At 41.7% G+C, this 19,755-nt stretch overlaps 2 protein-coding genes across 2 annotated transcripts in view; both read left to right on the top strand.

Annotated features, from left to right (window-relative positions):
- Positions 1-19,755, top strand: part of LOC146577017 (protein NLRC3-like) — a 543,118-nt gene that overhangs the window by 177,396 nt on the left and 345,967 nt on the right. The gene's annotated exons all lie outside the window — the stretch shown is intronic.
- LOC146577022 (protein NLRC3-like) overlaps positions 1-19,755 on the top strand; it is a 50,409-nt gene that overhangs the window by 18,139 nt on the left and 12,515 nt on the right. The window contains exons 3-7 of the mRNA XM_085268209.1: positions 216-500; positions 1,330-3,121; positions 7,725-7,898; positions 8,127-8,300; positions 14,888-15,061. Coding sequence (XP_085124335.1) covers positions 216-500; positions 1,330-3,121; positions 7,725-7,898; positions 8,127-8,300; positions 14,888-15,061 — 2,599 coding nt within the window. The remainder of the gene's footprint in view (positions 1-215; positions 501-1,329; positions 3,122-7,724; positions 7,899-8,126; positions 8,301-14,887; positions 15,062-19,755) is intronic.

A 19,755-nucleotide genomic window follows, 5' to 3' on the forward strand; every position in this document is an offset into this window, starting at 1 on the left:
GGAAGGCCTTGTGGGCATTGTAGGCTCAGCCAATCAGAGCCAGCAGATTTCGTTACACCGGCATTTTGCCGTACCATGGGCAGAAATATTGCCGTTCATTGCCTTCGTAACTTGAATTTTTTGTTAAATGGGGTATTCGTAAGTCGGGGTTCCACTGTATTTTTCACATGATTTCGACTGAGAAGCATGTTTATGTCTCTTTCTTCTTCCTGTAGAGGAGGAGCTTGCCAGGGTACGGTCAGCCTTTGTCTGGAGGGTAACAATAGAAATCCTTAAACTGCTCCTTGAGGCCCTTGTAAGTGATGGTATCTTAAATAAGTTGGAGGAAGAATCGATACTGGAGGGGAACCCACTCAGAGCAGACAAGGCACGCAGCTTGATCGACACAGTGAGGAAAAAAGGAGACAAAGCATGCAAGATAACAATCAAGCATCTTCAGATCAAAGATCCTTCTCTTTTCTCTCAGCTGCGTTTGAACTCTGATCCATCTGCTCAACAAGGTGAGGTCATGCATCATATACCATGAATAAAAATGGTCACCTTGCAGTTTGTTGAGATGTGAAAGTGAAACCTCAGAATTCATTGTAAGAAAAAGGAGAGGGCAAGAACGTCATTCTACGACGAATGTTTGGATTTGTTACATGCCTGCAAATGTATTTTCTAAACTACATGGAGGAATTTTGATGATCGTCATAAACGTGTGAAACTACTTAGATCTAATGTGATCTGTATTTAATTAAACACAAGTGTTCTTTAATTTTAAAAACCATGCAAACTGATTGCCTTAAAAAAGAAAAGTCACAGTGTTTCTCTAACAAGAGGACACTCTTTAAGGATCGGTCATTTGACTTAAATGTTTAATGAAAAAAATGCCACATTTACATATAATAAAGCAAATTGTGGCCAGAAAGGGTTTACATTATCTTTTGCCATTGTAAATTACGAGAAGAATTAAATGTGAATTACTGAATCTCTCTCAGATGCTTCTTTAAATAACATAGCAGTGGGGAACGTTATGACACTTCAATGTTGTTATTTTTGGTTACAAAGTTTGGAGAAGAGGCACAGAAAGCAGAAACCTGTTTAGCCTGCACATGTTGGCATCAGGTACATATGAAAAGCTGCAAAGCAATGCAGATGTGGAGGTTCAAAACATTTAACGTGGCTTTTTTCAGGAAATACATTTAGGAATTCCTGAAGCCCCTTTTTGATTTCTGGTAGAATGAGTATATTAAAAACTTGATAGGTTAAATAAAGGCCAAAGTACATCACATAGCTCCTTCAGACCAGATTTGTATTTTTCCTTCTTTTTTCCTTTTTTTGATTCAGATGCTCTTCAGAAGTGTCAGCCTAAACTCAAGTCTCTCTTAAAGAAGAAGTTCCAGTGTGTGTTTGAGGGCATCGCTAAAGCAGGAAACCCAACCCTTCTGAATCAGATCTACACAGAGCTCTACATCACAGAGGGAGGGACTGCAGAGGTCAATGATGAACATGAGGTCAGACAGATTGAAACAGCATCCAGGAAACCACACAGACCTGAAACAACCATCAGACATGAAGACATCTTTAAAGACTCACCCAAAAGACAGGACCTGATCAGAACAGTGCTGACAAAGGGAGTGGCTGGCATTGGGAAAACGGTCTTAACACAGAAATACAGCCTGGACTGGGCTGAAGACAAAGCCAACCAGGACATCCAGTTCATATTTCCATTCACTTTCAGAGAGCTGAATGTGCTGAAAGAGGAAAAGTTCAGCTTGGTGGGACTTGTTCATCACTTCTTTACTGAAACCAAAGAAGCAGGAATCTGCAGCTTTGAAGACTTCCAGGTTGTGTTCATCTTTGATGGTCTGGATGAGTGTCGAGGTCCTCTGGACTTCCACAACACTAAGAGTGTGACTGATATTACGATGCCCACCACAGTTGATGTACTTCTCACAAGCCTGATCAGGGGGACGCTTCTTCCCTATGCTCACGTCTGGATAACCACACGACCTGCAGCAGCAGACCAGATCCCCCCTGAGTATGTTCACAGGGTGACAGAGGTCAGGGGGTTCACTGACCCACAGAAGGAGGAGTACTTCAGGAACCGATTCAGAGATGAGGAGCAGGCCAGCAGGATCATCTCCCACATCAAGAAAGCTCGAAGCCTCCACATCATGTGCCACATCCCAGTCTTCTGCTGGATCACTGCTACAGTTCTGGAGGATGTGCTGGAAACCAGAGAGGGAGGACAGCTGCCCAACACCCTGACTGAGATGTACATCCACTTCCTGGTGGTTCAGGCCAAAGTGAAGAAGGTCAAGTATAATAGAGGACGTGCAACAGATCCACACTGGAGTCCAGAGAGCAGGAAGATGATGGAGTCTCTGGGAAAACTGGCTTTTGATCAGCTGCAGAAAGGAAACCTGATCTTCTATGAATCAGACCTGACAGAGTGTGGCATCGATATCAGAGCAGCCTCAGTGTACTCAGGAGTGTTCACACAGATCTTTAAAGAGGAGAGAGGACTGTACCAGGACAAGGTGTTCTGCTTCATCCATCTGAGTGTTCAGGAGTTTCTGGCTGCTCTTCATGTCCATCGGACCTTCATCAACTCTGGACTCAATCTGCTGGAAGAACAAACAACCCCCAAGAAGTCTAACACAGGAGAATCTGCAGAGACACACTTCTACCAGAGTGCTGTGAACAAGGCCTTGCAGAGTCCAAATGGACACCTGGACTTGTTCCTCCGCTTCCTCCTGGGTCTTTCACTGCAGACCAATCAGAGTCTCCTACGAGGTCTGCTGACACAGACAGGAAGTAGCTCACAGACCAATCAGGAAACAGTCCAGTACATCAAGGAGAAGCTCAGTAAGAATCTGTCTGCAGAGAAAAGCATCAATCTGATCCACTGTCTGAATGAACTGAATGATCGTTCTCTAGTGGAGGAGATCCAACAGTCCCTGAGATCAGGAAGTCTCTCCACAGGTAAACTGTCTCCTGCTCAGTGGTCAGCTCTGGTCTTCATCTTACTGTCATCAGAAGAAGATCTGGATGTGTTTGACCTGAAGAAATACTCTGCTTCAGAGGAGGCTCTTCTGAGGCTGCTGCCAGTGGTCAAAGCCTCCAACAAAGCTCTGTAAGTAAACATGAACTCATCGCTTCATTCTTAAAATCATGGGAAATAAATCAGAGGTGCTCAGTTCAAAGAACACTACCACTTTAGAAAAATTAAAAAATAGTCACTAAAATAGTCATGATACTTTAAATATTTCTCTCCAGCAGGACATGTCAGCATTTCTGAAATATTTTTGTCTTCAACTCGAATCAAAGCACAATCCAGATCCAGCCTATAAGAACATGAGCTCTGATCCTTCAGCCCCTCTGACAGGTTTATTATCCTCAAGTTGTTCACCCTTCTCCAACAACCAGGAGTCTAGCTCTGTTTTTTAAAGCAAATACTTGAGCTACCAGACTGCACCTACATCGTTTTCAGATGTTCTTATTTTAAGGTCTGGTTTGTGTCTCATCTTTATTGCAATCCCCCATGTCTCTCTGTTTTTCAAATATAAATCTGTTACCTCGGTGTGGCCAGAACAACATGGTGAACCCAAAATACAGACAAAGGTGAAGGAACTGAATATTACTAGACGTGAAGGCTTTATTTACACACAGGAACTTGACACTTGGAATTTTTTAACATGAACTGTGAACTATGGCGGAAGTCAAGCACTTGAAGCTGTGAGCATGAAGTGGGCTCTGTGGTAGGTTTCCGGAAATGGGTCTTGGTAGATGGTAATCTGAGTCACTGTAACAGAGGTAGAGCAGCATCAGAAAGATCACTGGTGGAGGTTACAGTAAGTGAACGAGGTTATCTTCAATGTCTTATTTGGGGTTTCTGTAGCTCAGGAGGTAAAGCTGGTCTGATCTGACCTACTGATCAGAAGGTTGGTGGTTCGATCCCTGGCTCCTCCAGTCTGCATGTCAAGTATCCTTGGGCAAGATACTAACCCCAACTTGCTCTCCGATGCATCCATCAGAGTATGAATGTGCGTGAATGTACTTAGAAAGCACTAAGTTCAGATAAAGTGTTTGTGAGAATGGGTGTGATTGGGTGGATGTGGCATGTTGTATAGAGCGCTTTGAGTACTCCGGGAGAGTAGAAAAACGCTATATAAGAATCAGTCCATTTACCATTTACTTGTCAGCAGTCGGAAAGCAACTTGGGGAAGGCAGGTGGTGAGGTCTGGGTGAGTACTTGTTAGCTTTGAATCCAGGCAAAGTGGTCCAGTAAGTCTAAGAGACGAAAGGCATTAATTTGGCTGTGAGTGAATCAAGAAGACCAGCATCCAGGAAAACGTGACTGAACTGCAAGGGTGAGTAGATGATCCGAGGATTAGGAGGTTAGCAGAGTTATTGGGAGTGCTGATGTTATATTCAGCCTAGTAGATTACTGTCAGGTGTGGACAATGGACAGGCTGACCAGGCTTCACCCAAAGGCAGAAACCAGAGTCTAGTGGGAAACCACCGCCGCTCACACAGACCATGACAGCAGCATGACCCCCCCCCCAAAGCATTCTCTTTCACTTGGCATCATTTACCTCTCCCTGCTCCAATTTCTGATGTGTCCACCTTTGCAATGATAACTGTGATCAGGGTGAACCAAAAAGGTGCCGTGGTGAACAGATACTTAAGTTTGGTGAATGCAGTTTCAGCTTTGGGGGACCAGATGCATGCTGAGACTTGAGTGGTGCAGCTACCTGACTATAGTTGAAAATGAACAGTCTATAAAAATTTGCTATTCCCAAAACCCATTGGAGATGCTTCTTGAATCTACAATGGGTACAAGGGGTAGGCCACTCTGTTAAAGCTTTCACATTTGCCAGATCCGTCTTCACCTGCCCCCGTGCCAAAATGTAACTGAAAAAAGTTATTGATGAGGAATGGAATTCACACTTTTTTGCTTTGACATAAGGTTTATTCTCCAGCAAACGTTGGAAAAATAGCATGGACATGAGACTGATGTTCCTCGCAGGTTTTGGGAAAAATGAGGATATCATCCAGATACACCAATACGAACCTGTCAAGGAATTCCCGGAGGACATCGTTAACTAATCTTGAAACATTGCGGGAGCATTAGTTAACCCAGGCGGCATGACCAAATACTCGTAGTCCCCCAATGGCATGTTTAAAACGGTCTTCCACTTGTCTCCCTGATTGATCTGGAAAAAGTGGTAAGCGTTGCGGATGTGGGGTTTTGTAAACCCAGTGGCACTGTGAAATGGCCTGAAAGCAGAGCTAATGAGGTAATAGATACTTATTCTTGATGGTAATATCACTGAGGCCCCTGAAGTAAATGCATGGCCAGAGAGAGCCATCCTTTTTCCCCACAAAAAAGAAGTTCCAACTTGAGATGACAATCGTTGGATTATGCCTGCACCGAGGGATTCCTTAATGTACTTTTCCATAGCCGCACACTCAGGTCTAAGCAGGTTATACAGCCAGCTAGAAGGCCGGGTGGAGCCAGAGAGTAGTTCTATGGTGCTGTCCTGTGGTTTGTGAGGTGGCAGTGAAAGCGCTTTACTTTTGCTAAATACTTCCTGAAGATCATGACATTTGGTGGGGACAGAGGAGAGATCTAAAACAGTCTCAGTGTTGGTTGATGGTTCCACAGGTTCCGGTGGACGGGCAGAAACAAGGCAATTTGAATGACAGAACAGACTCTAACTGATTACCCTCTGACCTGACCAGTCTAAGTGGGGGTTATGTAATTCTAGCCAAGGAAACCCGAGTATGAGTGGTTTGTGAGGTGCATGAAAAGCAAAAAAGGTAAGTGTTTTCTTGTGATTGCCAGGGGTGACAGGCTCTGTGCGCTGAGTTATGTGAGGGGACACTCGGTTATTTAATGACTTAGTGGGAATGGGCGGATTAAGGGGGCATAGAGGGATGTTTAACTGTCTCGCTAACTCAGACTCCATGAGGTTCTAATTGAACAAGAGCCTGAAAGGTCTGGTTAACTAGAACAGAGAGTTGGAGTTGCAATCTGGGTTTTTATGTTTGTGTGAGTATCCTCCACCCTTATCCCTGAACTTTCCAGTGGGCAGACCCTGGTGTGGAATCGAAAACAGACAGGTTCATCACGAGAAGCAAGCTGATCTTTCATGGTTTGATTTAGTGACTGAAAAAAAACAGCGGACGGTGGTTAGCACTGTTGCCGCACAGCAAGAAGGTCCTGAGCAAAAGTCTTTACAAACTCAACCAGGAAATCATCATGCGAGCAGAAAGAAAGAGGATGAGCAGATAGGTAAGCAAGAGAAACCCGCCAGCGTCCCAGGTTTCCAGAGAAGGTTCAGGTTCTAGGTACCTGAAATGGGATGTAATTCAATTCAATTTTATTTATATAGCGCCAAATCACAACAGTCACCTCAATGCGCTTTATATTGTACAGTAGATCGTACAGTAATAGATACAGAGAAAAACCCAACAATCATATGACCCCCTATGAGCAAACACTTTGGCGACAGTGGGAAGGAAAAACTCCCTTTTAACAGGAAGAAATTTTTGGTGTCAAAGTCAAAGCACAGATCCACCCAGTCTCTGTATTTCAGCTTATTTCCTTTATACACACATTTAACAGGAACAGTTTCAGACAGCTAGTGTTTACCTGACATTACCTGCGTACCTCACAGTTTGCAGGTAATGGGCATAATAATTACTGAACAGAGACATCCTGCTGTGAACTTTGTTGCTGTGGATCTAAAATGTAAAAATACATCTGAGAAGATTTCTAATCATGATTTTATGAGCCCCCAAAGTTTGATTCTGTTCATCTGGACGTAGCGCTCTCAGCGGGAGAAACATTTTGTCACTCATCAAGATGACTTCTTCAGGCTCAGCTGACTGCAGCTTTCCCCAATCTTATAAAGAGTACATCTGCATAATGACTCAAACCTAATGGTCAAGGAACTGACCTCCCAGCCTTATTGTTCCTTCAGTGGGCTGGTTTCAGTCATTATGCAAATGTACTTTTTATAGGGTTGGAAACCAGAAGTCAGCTGAGACTGACGAAGTCACCTGGATGAGTGACGAAATGTTTCTCCCACTGAAAGCGCTACGTCCAGATGAACAGAATCAACTTTTGGGATTTACTAACCTGGATGATTGAGCATGGATCAAGACGGGTTTTTATGAGGTTTACAGTTTCTTATAATTTCTAAACCAGAAGGTTGAGGAGATGGAGCTCATGATAACTGGCTACTGCCCTTCAGCGTGCTTTATGAAATCATCCAATCAAAATAAAGTTGGCCTTTAGGGAGAGCGGGGCTTTAAAGGGGAATGAGCCAAAGCAGCTTTTAGACAGAAAATGAAATGAGAGTCCAGGATGTGATACATTATTTATAACTACATTTACAGTAATCACACATATTAGAATTAATAAAGTGACCAGCAGTACTGTAGTAAGTGTAATACTGCAGTACTCACAGGCCTGTGCCAGCAGACACTGAACTACTGTCACTAAATCAACCTGGTCTTCACTGGTTTCCATTTACATACATTGGAATAATTGTGTTTAATTTGAAATATTTTTCTTCTGTTACACTTAAATTCTTGAACATTTTTTTATTTAATTGTGCATTGTAGTGTACTCATTTGTACACATTTGATTACTTAGATTCAACATATAAAGAGATTTTATTTGATAATAAATATTATTGTTTTGTTGTTCTTGTTATTTTTTTCAGGCTGAGCAGCTGTAACCTGTCAGAGGAAGTCTGTACAGATTTGTTGTCAGTGGTCAGCTCCCAGTCCTGTAGTCTGAGAGAGCTGGACTTGAGTACCGACAGCCTGAAGGCTTCAGCAGTAAAGCTTCTGTCTGCTGCAGTGGAGAGTCCACACGCCAAACTGAATATTCTGAGGTCTGACCGATTTGTATTCTTTTTTCTTTTGTTTGTTTGTTTTGTTTTGTTTTTAACTGAGAAAATAAATCCAGCAATTTAAACAGTAGAGGTAAACTTGATCAATTTACTGTTGTTTCGTACCACATCTGCTCAGTATAAAACAACAAGGATTCTTAAAATATAAGATTAGTTATTGCACCCTGATTACACTTTAACATCAGTCTTTGTTCATGTTTTCATTTTCAGACTCAACGTCTGTGAACTTCTAGCGGAAAACTGTGAAGCTGTGTCCTCAATGCTCAGCTCTCAGTCCTCTACTCTGACAGAGCTGGACCTGAGTATCAAAAATGTGCAGGATTCAGGAGTGAAGATTCTGTCTGCTGGACTACAAAGTTTAAACTGTAAACTAAATACTCTGAGGTCAGATCAATTGACATTTTGTTTTTTTTTAAATGAACCAATTAAACATTTTATTCAAGGCTTCCGGTTCCGGCGCTCGTGGGGATGGACACCTAGTACGAGAGCTCTCGACTGAAACTTATTAAAACTGCCCCAAGTAAATTAATACACTATCTAAGTGCACATAAAGAGGAAAAAGGGGTTTAAATGATGTCCAGAAAGAACAAAATAGCTAAGAAGTTAACGTTTGAAAACGTGGAAGATGGCAATGTGCAGCTAACAGAAGGGGCTAATGTTAGCCCCTATAGGGCTAGCCGAGGCCACTCTCCCACTCCTAGCCGCGAGGATTCTGGGACAGAAGATGAGGTTGACCCAGCAAGTTTGACGCTGATACTGAAAGAACTGAGAGGCGTTGGGAAAGAGGTGAAAGAATTTCGAAAAGACACGAAAGCGCAACTGGTGGAAATAAGGGGTGAGTTGGATAAAGCCAATGCGCGGCTTAATGATGTGGAAACCAGGGTTGCAGAACACAAAGATAAGCTCCAGAACACAGACGAGATTTTGTCTGAGATACTAACAATGCAATTCAATGTTATTTATATAGCGCCAAATCACAACAAAAGTCACCTCAAGGCACTTCATAAATACAGAGAAAAACCCAACAATCACATGACCCCCTATGAACAAGCACTTTGGCGACAGTGGGAAGGAAAAACTCCCTTTTAACAGAAAGAAACCTCTGGCAGAACCAGGCTCAGGGAGGGGCGGGGCCATCTGCTGTGATTGGTTGGAGTGAGAGAACGAAGACAGGATAAAGACATGCTGTGGAAGAGAGACAGAGGTTAATAACACATATGATTCAATGCAGAGAGGTCTGTTAACACATAGTGAGTGAGAAAGGTGACTGGAAAGGAAAAACTCAATGCATCATGGGAATCCCCGGCAGCCTACGTCTATTGCAGCATAACTAAGGGAGGATTCAGGGTCACCTGGCCCAGCCCTAACTATATGCTTTAGCAAAAAGGAAAGTTTGAAGCTGATCTTCAAAGTAGAGAGGGCGTCTGTCTCCTGAACTCAAACTGGGAGCTGCTTCCACACCCAGTCCAACATAGCCAGGCTTTCTTTGCTGCTTTGACAAAACCTCAAATCCCAGTCAGAGATGATGAGCATCATCACAGTGATGATCATTTCTCTATTAACCCAGGCTTTCTGCTTCAGGATCTGTGCACGCTCAGAAAACAAGGAGACCTTTAAACATAATTTCACTAAATGGATGGATTGAGCTCAGCCTACAGATGAACTGGTGCCAGAGATCATAAAGAACATCAAACAGTCAAATTCAACACTTTTAATGGAAATATGAGATTAATCTTAAAAGTAGAGATAGTGTCTGTCTCCTGAATCCAAACTGGAAGCTGGTTCCACAGAAGAGGGGCCTGAAAACTGAAGGCTCTGCCTCCCATTCTACTTTCAAATACTCTAGGAACAACAAGTAGGCCTGCAGTGTGAGAGCGAAGTGCTCTAATGGGGTGATATGGTACTACAAGGTCATTAAGATAAGATTGGGCCTGATTATTTAAGATCTTGTATGTGAGGAGCAGGATTTTGAATTCAATTCTGGATTTAACAGGAAGCCAATGAAGGGAAGCCAATACAGGAGAAATCTGCTCTCTCTTTCTAGTCCCTGTCAGGACTCTTGCTGCAGCATTTTGGATTAACTGAAGGCTTTTCAGGGAGTTTTTTGGACATCCTGATAATAACGAATTACAATAGTCCAGCCTGGAAGTAATAAATGCATGAACTAGTTTTTCAGCGTCACTCTGAGACAGGATATTTCTAACTTTAGAGATGTTGCGCAAATGGAAGAAAGCATGCAGGAAAAGTTTCAAACAAAACTAACATCACTGGAGGCTTACTCGAGGAGGGAGTCGCTCAGACTGTACAGGGTGCCGGAGGGAGAAGAATCGGGAGCTCCATCTATGGCCCACTTTGTGGAGAAGCTACTCCGGGAGAATCTCGCCATCCCACCATCAACACCGTTACAAATTCAGAGAGCACACAGAGTGTTATCATTACTCCCTCCGGACGGCTCCCAACCCAGATCGATCCTGGTAAAATTCCTGTGCTTCACGGTTAAAGAAGTGCTGAGGCTCGCTTGGCAAAAGAAAGGTTTTATGTTAAATTCCAGCAAGATCAACCTAGACCACGATTACCCCCCTGAGATCATGGCTATGAGGAAGGAGTATGCAGAAGCACGAAAGGTCCTAAAAGAGAAGAATGTACGGTTTAGGACCCTCTACTCAGCGCGCCTTAAGGTTTTTTTCAAAGAAGGAGCGAAAACCTACAACACGGTGGAGGAGGCAACGGCTGACCTGGCGAGTCGGGGCCTGCCGGTAAAGGTGATTACACCACCGGCAACCCCCAGAGAAAAACTACAAAGATGCCCGCTGTGGCGGGGAGTTGGTGGTCGGCGTCCGCGTCAGATCCGAGGAGCTGCGGGATATAGAGAGAAGCTGCAAGTATACAGACGTGAAGAGAACGAATTTAATGTTATGTATTAGCTATGGACAACATGGTGAAATATGGTTACTGTCGAGCTAAAATGGGTGGGGCTTCTCGTGCTGTGAGTGACGTCGCAGTGGAAAGCCCCCTAACTCAGGGAGTAATAAGGGGTTTCCCTTCAAGTTGTGAGGGTGTCAGTGGAAGTGCTCCACTGTCAGAAGCCAGCTTAGGAGCTTTCAAGCTCCAGTTATGTTCAAATGTTTTCAGTTCATTCCTAACTTTTTTCACTTGTTACTGTTTTAAGAGGGGGTTGCCTGCTGCTATTGAGTTTATGCGCTGTGGTAACTTAATATACCTTTATGGGAAGTGAGTCAGTGAAAGTAATCTCTTTTAATGTTAACGGGGTTCTGAACGTGATTAAGATGAATAAGATACTGTCCAAACTAAGGAAGGAGAAGGCCCAGATTGCATTACTTCAGGAGACACACATGAACCAAGTAGATCACTTGAGATTGAAAAGAAAGGGTTTTAAATATGTATTCTCCTCTTCCGTTAAGTCCAAACACAAGAGGGGTGTGGCTACACTTATCTCTGGTACACTTAACTATGAACATATCTAAGAACTCTGTGACGAGGAAGGCAGATTGGTTAGAATAACAGAATGGATAGAAGGGTCTGAAATCACAATTTTAAATGTTTATGCTCCCCCCGGGAGCGATTGGCTATTCTATAGGAATAGGTTTGATTTATTGGTGGATTCTCAGGGGATAGTTGTCTGTGGGGGGGTTTTAACTTTAGACTTGACCCTAAACTAGACTCCTCCTCCCCAACCAACCAGGTAACAGCACTTACTAGAAAAGTCAATTCCTATATGGTAGAGATGGGGATAATAGATGTATGGGACCGCTACGCATCTACCAGAAATTTCACTCATTACTCTGGTTCCTTTAAAGTGTATGCAAGGCTGGACTACTTTTTTATGTTTAAAGTTGATAGGTTTAGGGTCAAAGACTGTGACATATTAACAAGAGATCTATCTGACCACAGTCCTATCTCTCTATCTTTGCAGGTGGCTAGGAAAAAATGTACCACACTGTGGAAATTGTTATCGCACCTTAATGATCCTGCCATGGTTTCCAAATTAAAGGTAGACATTAAAGAATTTCTAGATGTTAATGACACAGGAGAGGTATCTCCAGCTATTCTTTGGGATACGCTCAAAGCGGTAATGAGAGGTACATTAATTTCTATCGCCTCCCACTTAAAGAGAATCAAAGGGCAAAAATTAGCAGAACTACAGGCAAATTTAAAGTTGAAAGAATAGGAAGACATAAACACCGCAAATCCTACTCTGAAGCAGGATATCAGGAAAATACAGGATGAAATTAATGATATTTACACCCAGGAGGCCCAAAATAACTTAATTTTTTTGAGGCAAAAATACTATGAGACAGGAGGGAAATCTGCAAAATATCTGGCACATAAATAACGCAAACAACTAGAGGAAAGTACGATATACCAAATCAAGGACCCCAAGACTAATATTCTGGAATCAAAATTAGAAGACATTCAGAAATGTTTTGAGACCTTCTTTAGGGAGCTGTACTCACAGCCCAATGCTACGGAGGAGAATTGTACTGATGCCTTTCTTAGCTCTCTAGAATTACCTTCACTCCCGTCTCTCAAAAATGAGCTTCTAACACATCCCATTTTAGTGGAAGAAATTAATGCTTTTTCCAGATTAAAACCAGGTAAGGCAGTTGGGCCGGACGGGTTCAGTTCTCAGTGGTATCGCACCCTGAGGGCAGATCTAGTCCCCACATTGCTGAAGTCATTTAACTACATCCTACAGGAGGGAGAAATCCCACCCTCCTGGAGGGAGGCAACTATTTCAATTATCCCAAAAGAGGGGAAAGATAAACGAGAATGTGGAAACTATCGACCAATCAGTGTCCTTAACTTGGATTACAAACTATTTACTTCTATTCTTGCTCGTAGACTGGAGAAGTTTTTACCTGACCTCATCGATTTAGATCAGACTGGTTTCATTCACTATAGACAAACAACTGACAACATTAGGAGAATATTACACATCTCTACTCAAATTTACAGTAAATCGGGATAATGAGAAAATTAAGTACCTGGGAATATATTTGACTGCGGACCTCTCGCTGCTCTTTCAGGCAAACTACGAGCCAATATCTGCAAGTATAAAAGCTGATTTGCACAGATGGAATCTGGTCCCCTTTATGCGTCTCAGCTCCCGGGTAACCGCAATCAAGATGGACACGCTCCCCAGACTGCTTTATCTTTTTAGAAACTTGCCAATAGAAGTGAGCGATTACCAATTTATTGAGTGGGACAAATGGATCTCCAGATTTATCTGGCAGGGCCGAAAGCCAAGGATTAAATATGCTACCCTCCAGCTCCCCAAGGAAAAGAGAGGACTGGGTCTCCCCTGCCTCAGGAATTACTATTATGTCGCTCAAATAACCCCCCTCTTATATTGGTGTAACAAAACATACACGGCTAGGTGGAAGGAACTGGAGTCCAGCCTGTTGGACCGATTCCCCCTACAAGCTGTAATGGCAGATAAGGGTCTAATGTGCCGGCTGGAAAAGCTGGGGAACCCCTGGTTAACCCACACCCTCCAAGTTTGGCAGAAGGTAATCAACATCTGTGGGATACACAAAATGCTAAAAATCTTCAGGTGGGTTGCTTTCGACTCGGATTTTATTCCAAACAGACACGACTCTAACTTTGAAGCATGGATATCCTATGGCCTTACGACATTCCTCTCTCTTACTCATAGAAATATTGTGCTCAGATTTGAGGCCTTACGGGACGATCACAACCTGACAAAATACAACTTTCATAGAAACTTACAGCTGAAATCATATATTGATCATGAATGCAAACTGTCCGACTTCAATGATGCTGAGTCGCATTTTTTCCTCATCCTGAAAAATGCCACAACCATGACCCCTACTAAATCTATTTCTAAACTATACAAAGCCCTCTCTAGTGCCAGCAAGGATAATACTTTATACACTAAGGATAAATGGGAAAGGGAATCAGGGATTGCTATTTCTGTGGGGGAGTGGGAAAATGTTTTGTACTGCCAGTGGTCCACGTCCAGTTCTATGAGCTGGAAGGAACATGGCTGGAAGAATATTATTAGGTACTTCAAGACTCCATATCAGGAGAGGTACAAAGGGGCTTATATGCAATGCTGGAGACAATGCGGCTCGACTGTTGCTAACCATTTTCATGTCTTTTGGGACTGTCCCAAGTTAAAAAACGTTCAGGTCTCCTTAAGTGCAGTCTTTAACGTTCAAATACCTTTAGATTTTAAGGTTTTATACATGGGTTTGGTCCCCTTTCTGGAATGTAGGAGTGAGATTAAGTTGGTGCAATTACTCTTGGTGGCAAGTAAAAAAACAATTACTAGAAGATGGTTAAGCCCAGCCCAGCCTACCCTAGACGACTGGTTTGGGATCATTTTAGAGATATTTAGGATGGAAAAACTTACATATCTGTTAAGAAATCAAAAAGCCAAATTCTACCAAATTTGGAACAATTGGATCCAATTCATCACCCCCACGAGGGCTGACTTCACTTGATCTCACTATTACTTGGTTGTTTTTTGTTTGTTTGTTTTTTACATTTACTTCTATTACTATTGCTTGTTTATTTACTTATTTCTTCACAATGATTGCAGCATGGGCACCCCTCCCAGTTTGTGTTTATAGTTCCATGTAATGTGTTCTATATATCTCCTTTGGGAGAGCATGCGAGCAACTGTCCTAGTAATAGCTAGTGGAGGTTAATATGCACCCGCTGATCACTTTGTTTATCATTTGCTCTCCTGGACTTAATCTAAAACCTGGAAGGACTTTGTTCCCATGTTATTCATATACTGCTATGCAGATGGTTTTTTCTTGTCCAATCCAAATAAAGATATAATTTAAAAAAACCATTTTATTCAAGTTCATCCATATGATGTTGTATCTTAGTATGTTAAGGTTTCATCAAAAATAAAAAGATGGCATGTAATATAATAACAAACTTTACATAAGTATTATAGATTATCTTTTGTTTTTCAGACTGGGTGGCTGTAACCTGTCAGAGAGAAGCTGTGAAGCTCTGTGCTCAGTCCTCAGCTCCCAGTCCTCCAGTCTGAGAGAGCTGGACCTGAGTAACTCTGACCTGCAGGATTCAGGAGTGAAGCTTCTGTCTGCTGGACTAAAGAGTTCACAGTGTGCAGTGGAAACTCTCAGGTCAGGATTCAAACGTTAACACATATGATCATTTAAAATGTGAATTATATTATTGATTGACTTATCTATAGAGCTTTTAGCTAAACTTATATTTATATTTGAGTGGATTATTAGACTGAATTACTGTGTAAAATTTGTCACAGTCATACGATTTTGTTTATTTTTTATTTTTAATTCATGTACTGGCCATTTTACATAAATTTGGCTAATCTTCTACAATATATACATTTGATTTCGTCAGGAACAAAATGTTCAAATTACATATTTTGCTGGATATTGGGTATTAATGAAATTATTATGTCTTTAATGACACCACGTTTCCATATGTAGGAGGTTACTGGTGGTATTGTTTCAGTGTCTGAGTTTTCCTTGCAAAGAAACATCTGGAATTTAACAATACATATTTTAAAGCTGTTTTCTCCAAAGGGATTTGTATTAGTGATGGTAAATTTGATTCTTTTTACCGAATCGAGTTTAAATGAGTCACTCACCAAAATGAATCGGGTTTTTTAAGTCATTTGAGTCTCTGAGTCAGTTGCCCAGAGAGTGCCAAAAATGTACTTTTTCTCTCAAACTTAATTTGTTTTTATTTTCATGTAAATCCTACTGCTACGATGAGTGACTGAAAAATAAAAACAACTATTTTATAGAGCAAAAAAGAATAAGATTTCTAAATTGGACATTTATTTTTGTTTATGTTATTAGTATTTCCTCTTTATCATCTTTGCACAAAAACAAAGTGTAGACTGAATGTTATATTGCATCAGTCAGACTATCAGGCTTCATCTCAGATGAAGGAGTGACTCTTCCGTGGTAACAAACTGTGAGTTTCAGCAGCTGAGAGGCAGGAGGGAAGGGTGAGTGAGTGGTCTTGATGCATTCTCAGTCTAGACTAGACTAGAAAGAGGGGCGCTGCTCTTGTGGCGACCAGCAGGTTGTCTCTCTCTGTCAGTGTCAGTGTTTTAACTTATTTTATTTCATTCTTTTATTCCTTTATATATATATTTTTTTGCCTGAGGAAATTCTATAGCATCGGCTTGTGCTTTGTGGAACTTCTTTTAACGAAGATGGGTTTTTTATTTCGCATGGTTTTATTGGCAATCCTGACGGTCGTTTGGAGTCATTCCTTTACCATCAATAATCCTGGCTAATGTGCAGTCTCTGAGGAGTAAATTGGATGAACTGCATTTGAATGTCGCACACTTGCGTGGCTACAGGGATACATGTCTAATGGCATTCACAGAGACTTGGCTCAAGGACTCTGACCCTGATTGTTCTCTGGAACTAAATGGCTTCGGGTTTCCCATACGTTTGGATCGAGACCCCGGAGCTACCCAGAAATCTCAAGGAGGAGTGTGTTTGTATATAAATCAGAAATGGTGTAAAAATGTGACCGTTCGTAGACAAGTGTGTCTGCCTGACATTGAGCTCCTCTCTGTGTCTTTGAGGCCGTTTTATCTGCCCAGGGAATTCCCACAGATCAACGTCACCATTGTTTACATCCACCCTAAAGCGAATCCTAAGAATGCGACTGACACCATCTCCATTTTTTTCCTAATAACAAACCATGGTCTTCAAAAGGTCTTATGAGGCTGATTCATGAAAGGAAAAAAGCTTTTATTGAAGGGAATATCTTGAAAGTTAGAGAAATTAGGAAGGAGATCAGATCAGAAATTAAAAAAGCCAAAGTAAAATACAAGGATAAGGTAGAGGCGGAGATGGGTAGCAATAACTTAAGGGTGGCCTGGGCAGGCATGAAACACATGACTGGTCACTGTTACAGTGACTGTAATAAGATAAGTCTTCCTGGTTTTAGTTCAGACTCTCAGTTAGCAAGTAGAGAAGCTTATAGACCCTCTACAATTTGCATACAGGCCTCGTAGACGTGTTGATGATGCAGTGGTCACTCTGTTGAACTTCCTTTATCGCCATCTTGATGGCGCCAAAGCTCATGCTCAGCTCTTATTTATTGATTTTTCTTCAGCTTTTAATACTATCCAGCCACATCTTTTAGCTGATAAACTTCTTAACCAGTTTACACTTGATCTTAATCTCGTTGGTTGGGTTTTAAACTTTTTAACTGACAGATCTCAGTGTGTGAGAGTGAACGGCTGTTTTTCCAAACAGCTGAACTCTTCCACTGGCTCACCGCAAGGTTGTTGTCTCTCTCCTCTACTGTATATTTTGTACACTAATGACTGTCGCAGTACACAGGCCAACAGGCATTTCATTAAATACGCAGATGACACAGTCATTGTAAGCCTCCTTCATGGTGAAGAGGATTCCCATGGGCCTGTTGTGGATGAGTTTGTTTGGTGGTGTGATCAGTCCTTCTTAATGATCAGCACCTTGAAAACCAAGGACATGGTTATTGACTTCAGGGAGACATCCCCTCATCCTGCGCTAACAGTGGTAAATGTGCAGCCATTGAACTGGTGGACAGTTATAAGTATTTGGGGGTTGTTCTTGATAAAGCTCTGTGCTTTGAGTCACATCTTGCTGCTACAGTGAAAAAGGTTCAACAAAGACTTTTTAAGGAGGTTGAGAGGTTTCAATGTTTCATCTGCAATGATGACTCTTTTTTTATAAAAGTTTTATTGAATCTGTTTTAACTTTCTGTATCATTGCTTGGTACGGTAATATGTCTCTGAATAATAAGACCAGACTTAACAACCTGGTTAAAGTGGCTGGTAAGATTTCAGGGAGGTCTCAGGTCCAGCTTGTGGACTTTTATAACAGGCATGTGCTGAGGAAGGCGACCTCTGTCATGTTGTGTTCAGATCATCCTCTCTTTAATGATGTTCAACTGCTTCCATCAGGTCGTCGTTATAAAGTGCCTGCAGTGAAGACAAAGAGACATAGATTGTCTTTTGTACCTACTGCTATTATCATAGTTAATAACACTGAACCATAAGTGTTGTTGCCATTGCACATTGTACTTTTTTGATGAAAAATCTAGGTTGTTTTCTCAGGCTTATATTATATTATATTATTTTGGAGTGTGTATGTGATGTGTTGGTTGCCTGTTTGTTTGTTTGTACGGACATACTGCAAATCAATTTCCCATTAGGGACAATAAAGTTACCAATAACCAATAATCATCCAGGTAAGTAAATCTCCAAAAGTTGATTCTGTTCATCTGGACGTAGCGTTTTGTGGGAGAAATGTTTCATCATCATCCAGGTGACTTCTTCAATCTCGGCTGACTGCAGGTTTCAATCTTATAAACAGTACATTTGCATAATGACTGAAACCAGCCCACTGAAGGAACAATGGGCTGGGAGGTCAGTTCCTTAATCATAATTATGCAAATTCTCATGACCATTGATCAAAGCCCACTGATCAAAGCCCACTGATCAAAGCCCACTGATCAAAGCCCACTGATCAATAGCCATGAGAACCATTCACAGAGAGTTGGGGAATGGCTGCAATCACAGCATTTTAATCATTATTTTAAAGGCTGTAGATTGGAGCCATTGCTCTAACAGTGTACAAATGTAACAGGGCTTGGTGCTGATGCTAACAGTGCTAGCTGCTTCAGCCTTTATTTACACATTATAAGCACATTTAGCTTATTTTAAACAGTATATAAAACAGCTAGTACTGCTGGGACGTTATATTTTCACAAGCTAACATGAGCCAATCAGTGAGATGTCTAGCCATGACAGTTGTATGTTGCTGTGAGAAGAGTCGGGCTACATACAGTGATGATAGTGTTAGCCATGTTAGCATTTAGCTTCTATGTTTTTATAGTTTACACTTCTTGTTTATTGCTAGCTGCTCTGTTTAGTTGCTTTAGGGTTTCTTAGTTTACTTTTCCTGCATTATTTTGGTAGTTATCGTGCTTGGTGTCATAAGTTCAGTTTGACTTCCTCCCCTGACATTGTCTACATTAGTTTCAGCTGTGGAAGGATTTATTGAGTGTTTTCTATTTCTTCCATTTGAACAATAGTGGTGCACTCTATGCTTGTAGCTGCTGTGTGCTACGTTCTTCTGTCAAACAAGATGGCGCCTGTGTTTGGCTTTGCCGCCGCTGCAGCTTGCTGGAGGCAACAATGTAGTTTTTCACTGTCGTCAATCATTTTTTGTAATGTCATTTTTGCTCTTTTGAGTTCTGACTTAATTTCTGCTGCTTTAAATTATGATTGGGAGATACTGTTAACCCTTTAAGGCCGGTCAGAGTGGGAACGCTCAGTTTTGCGTAACTATTTTTAAATGCCTGTAGATCGGCAACCACACAAGCTAGTGCAATAATTTTTATTTTTGCATGTGAAACCGGAGTTGTACTTACATCTTATGTATCCAGCTTATCCTAGGTCACCGTTTCCTTCCACACATAGCTTTGCAAAAGTTGCATGAAAAGCACTTGCAGCAACAAAAAAGTAATATTCCAGAAACACGCTTTGCCAATCCGATCAGATGTTCATAGCACTTCCTACGTTGGAATAGATGTCAGCCCAAACTATCGTATGTCCGCCATTACCTGCCCGAAACCTGAAGTGACGTCGTTTTTGCGAAAATTCTAGTTGTTTGTTTGTTTGTTTGTTTTTACCTTGAAGCCTACACTGGTGTTTTTAAAAGTCATGTTTGAGTTTACTCTTTCAGTATAGTTTCTGGGAGGCTTAGAACTCAAATTACACAGTTGGAAATAGTTTATTTTGATGCACTGAAGTTTTTCTTGCAAATTCACATGG

Source organism: Mchenga conophoros, linkage group LG3, assembly GCF_057382185.1.
Source record: "Mchenga conophoros isolate Kocher_MC1m ecotype Shallow Benthic linkage group LG3, M_conophoros_male_GT1.1, whole genome shotgun sequence".
Classification (NCBI taxonomy): domain Eukaryota; kingdom Metazoa; phylum Chordata; class Actinopteri; order Cichliformes; family Cichlidae; genus Mchenga; species Mchenga conophoros.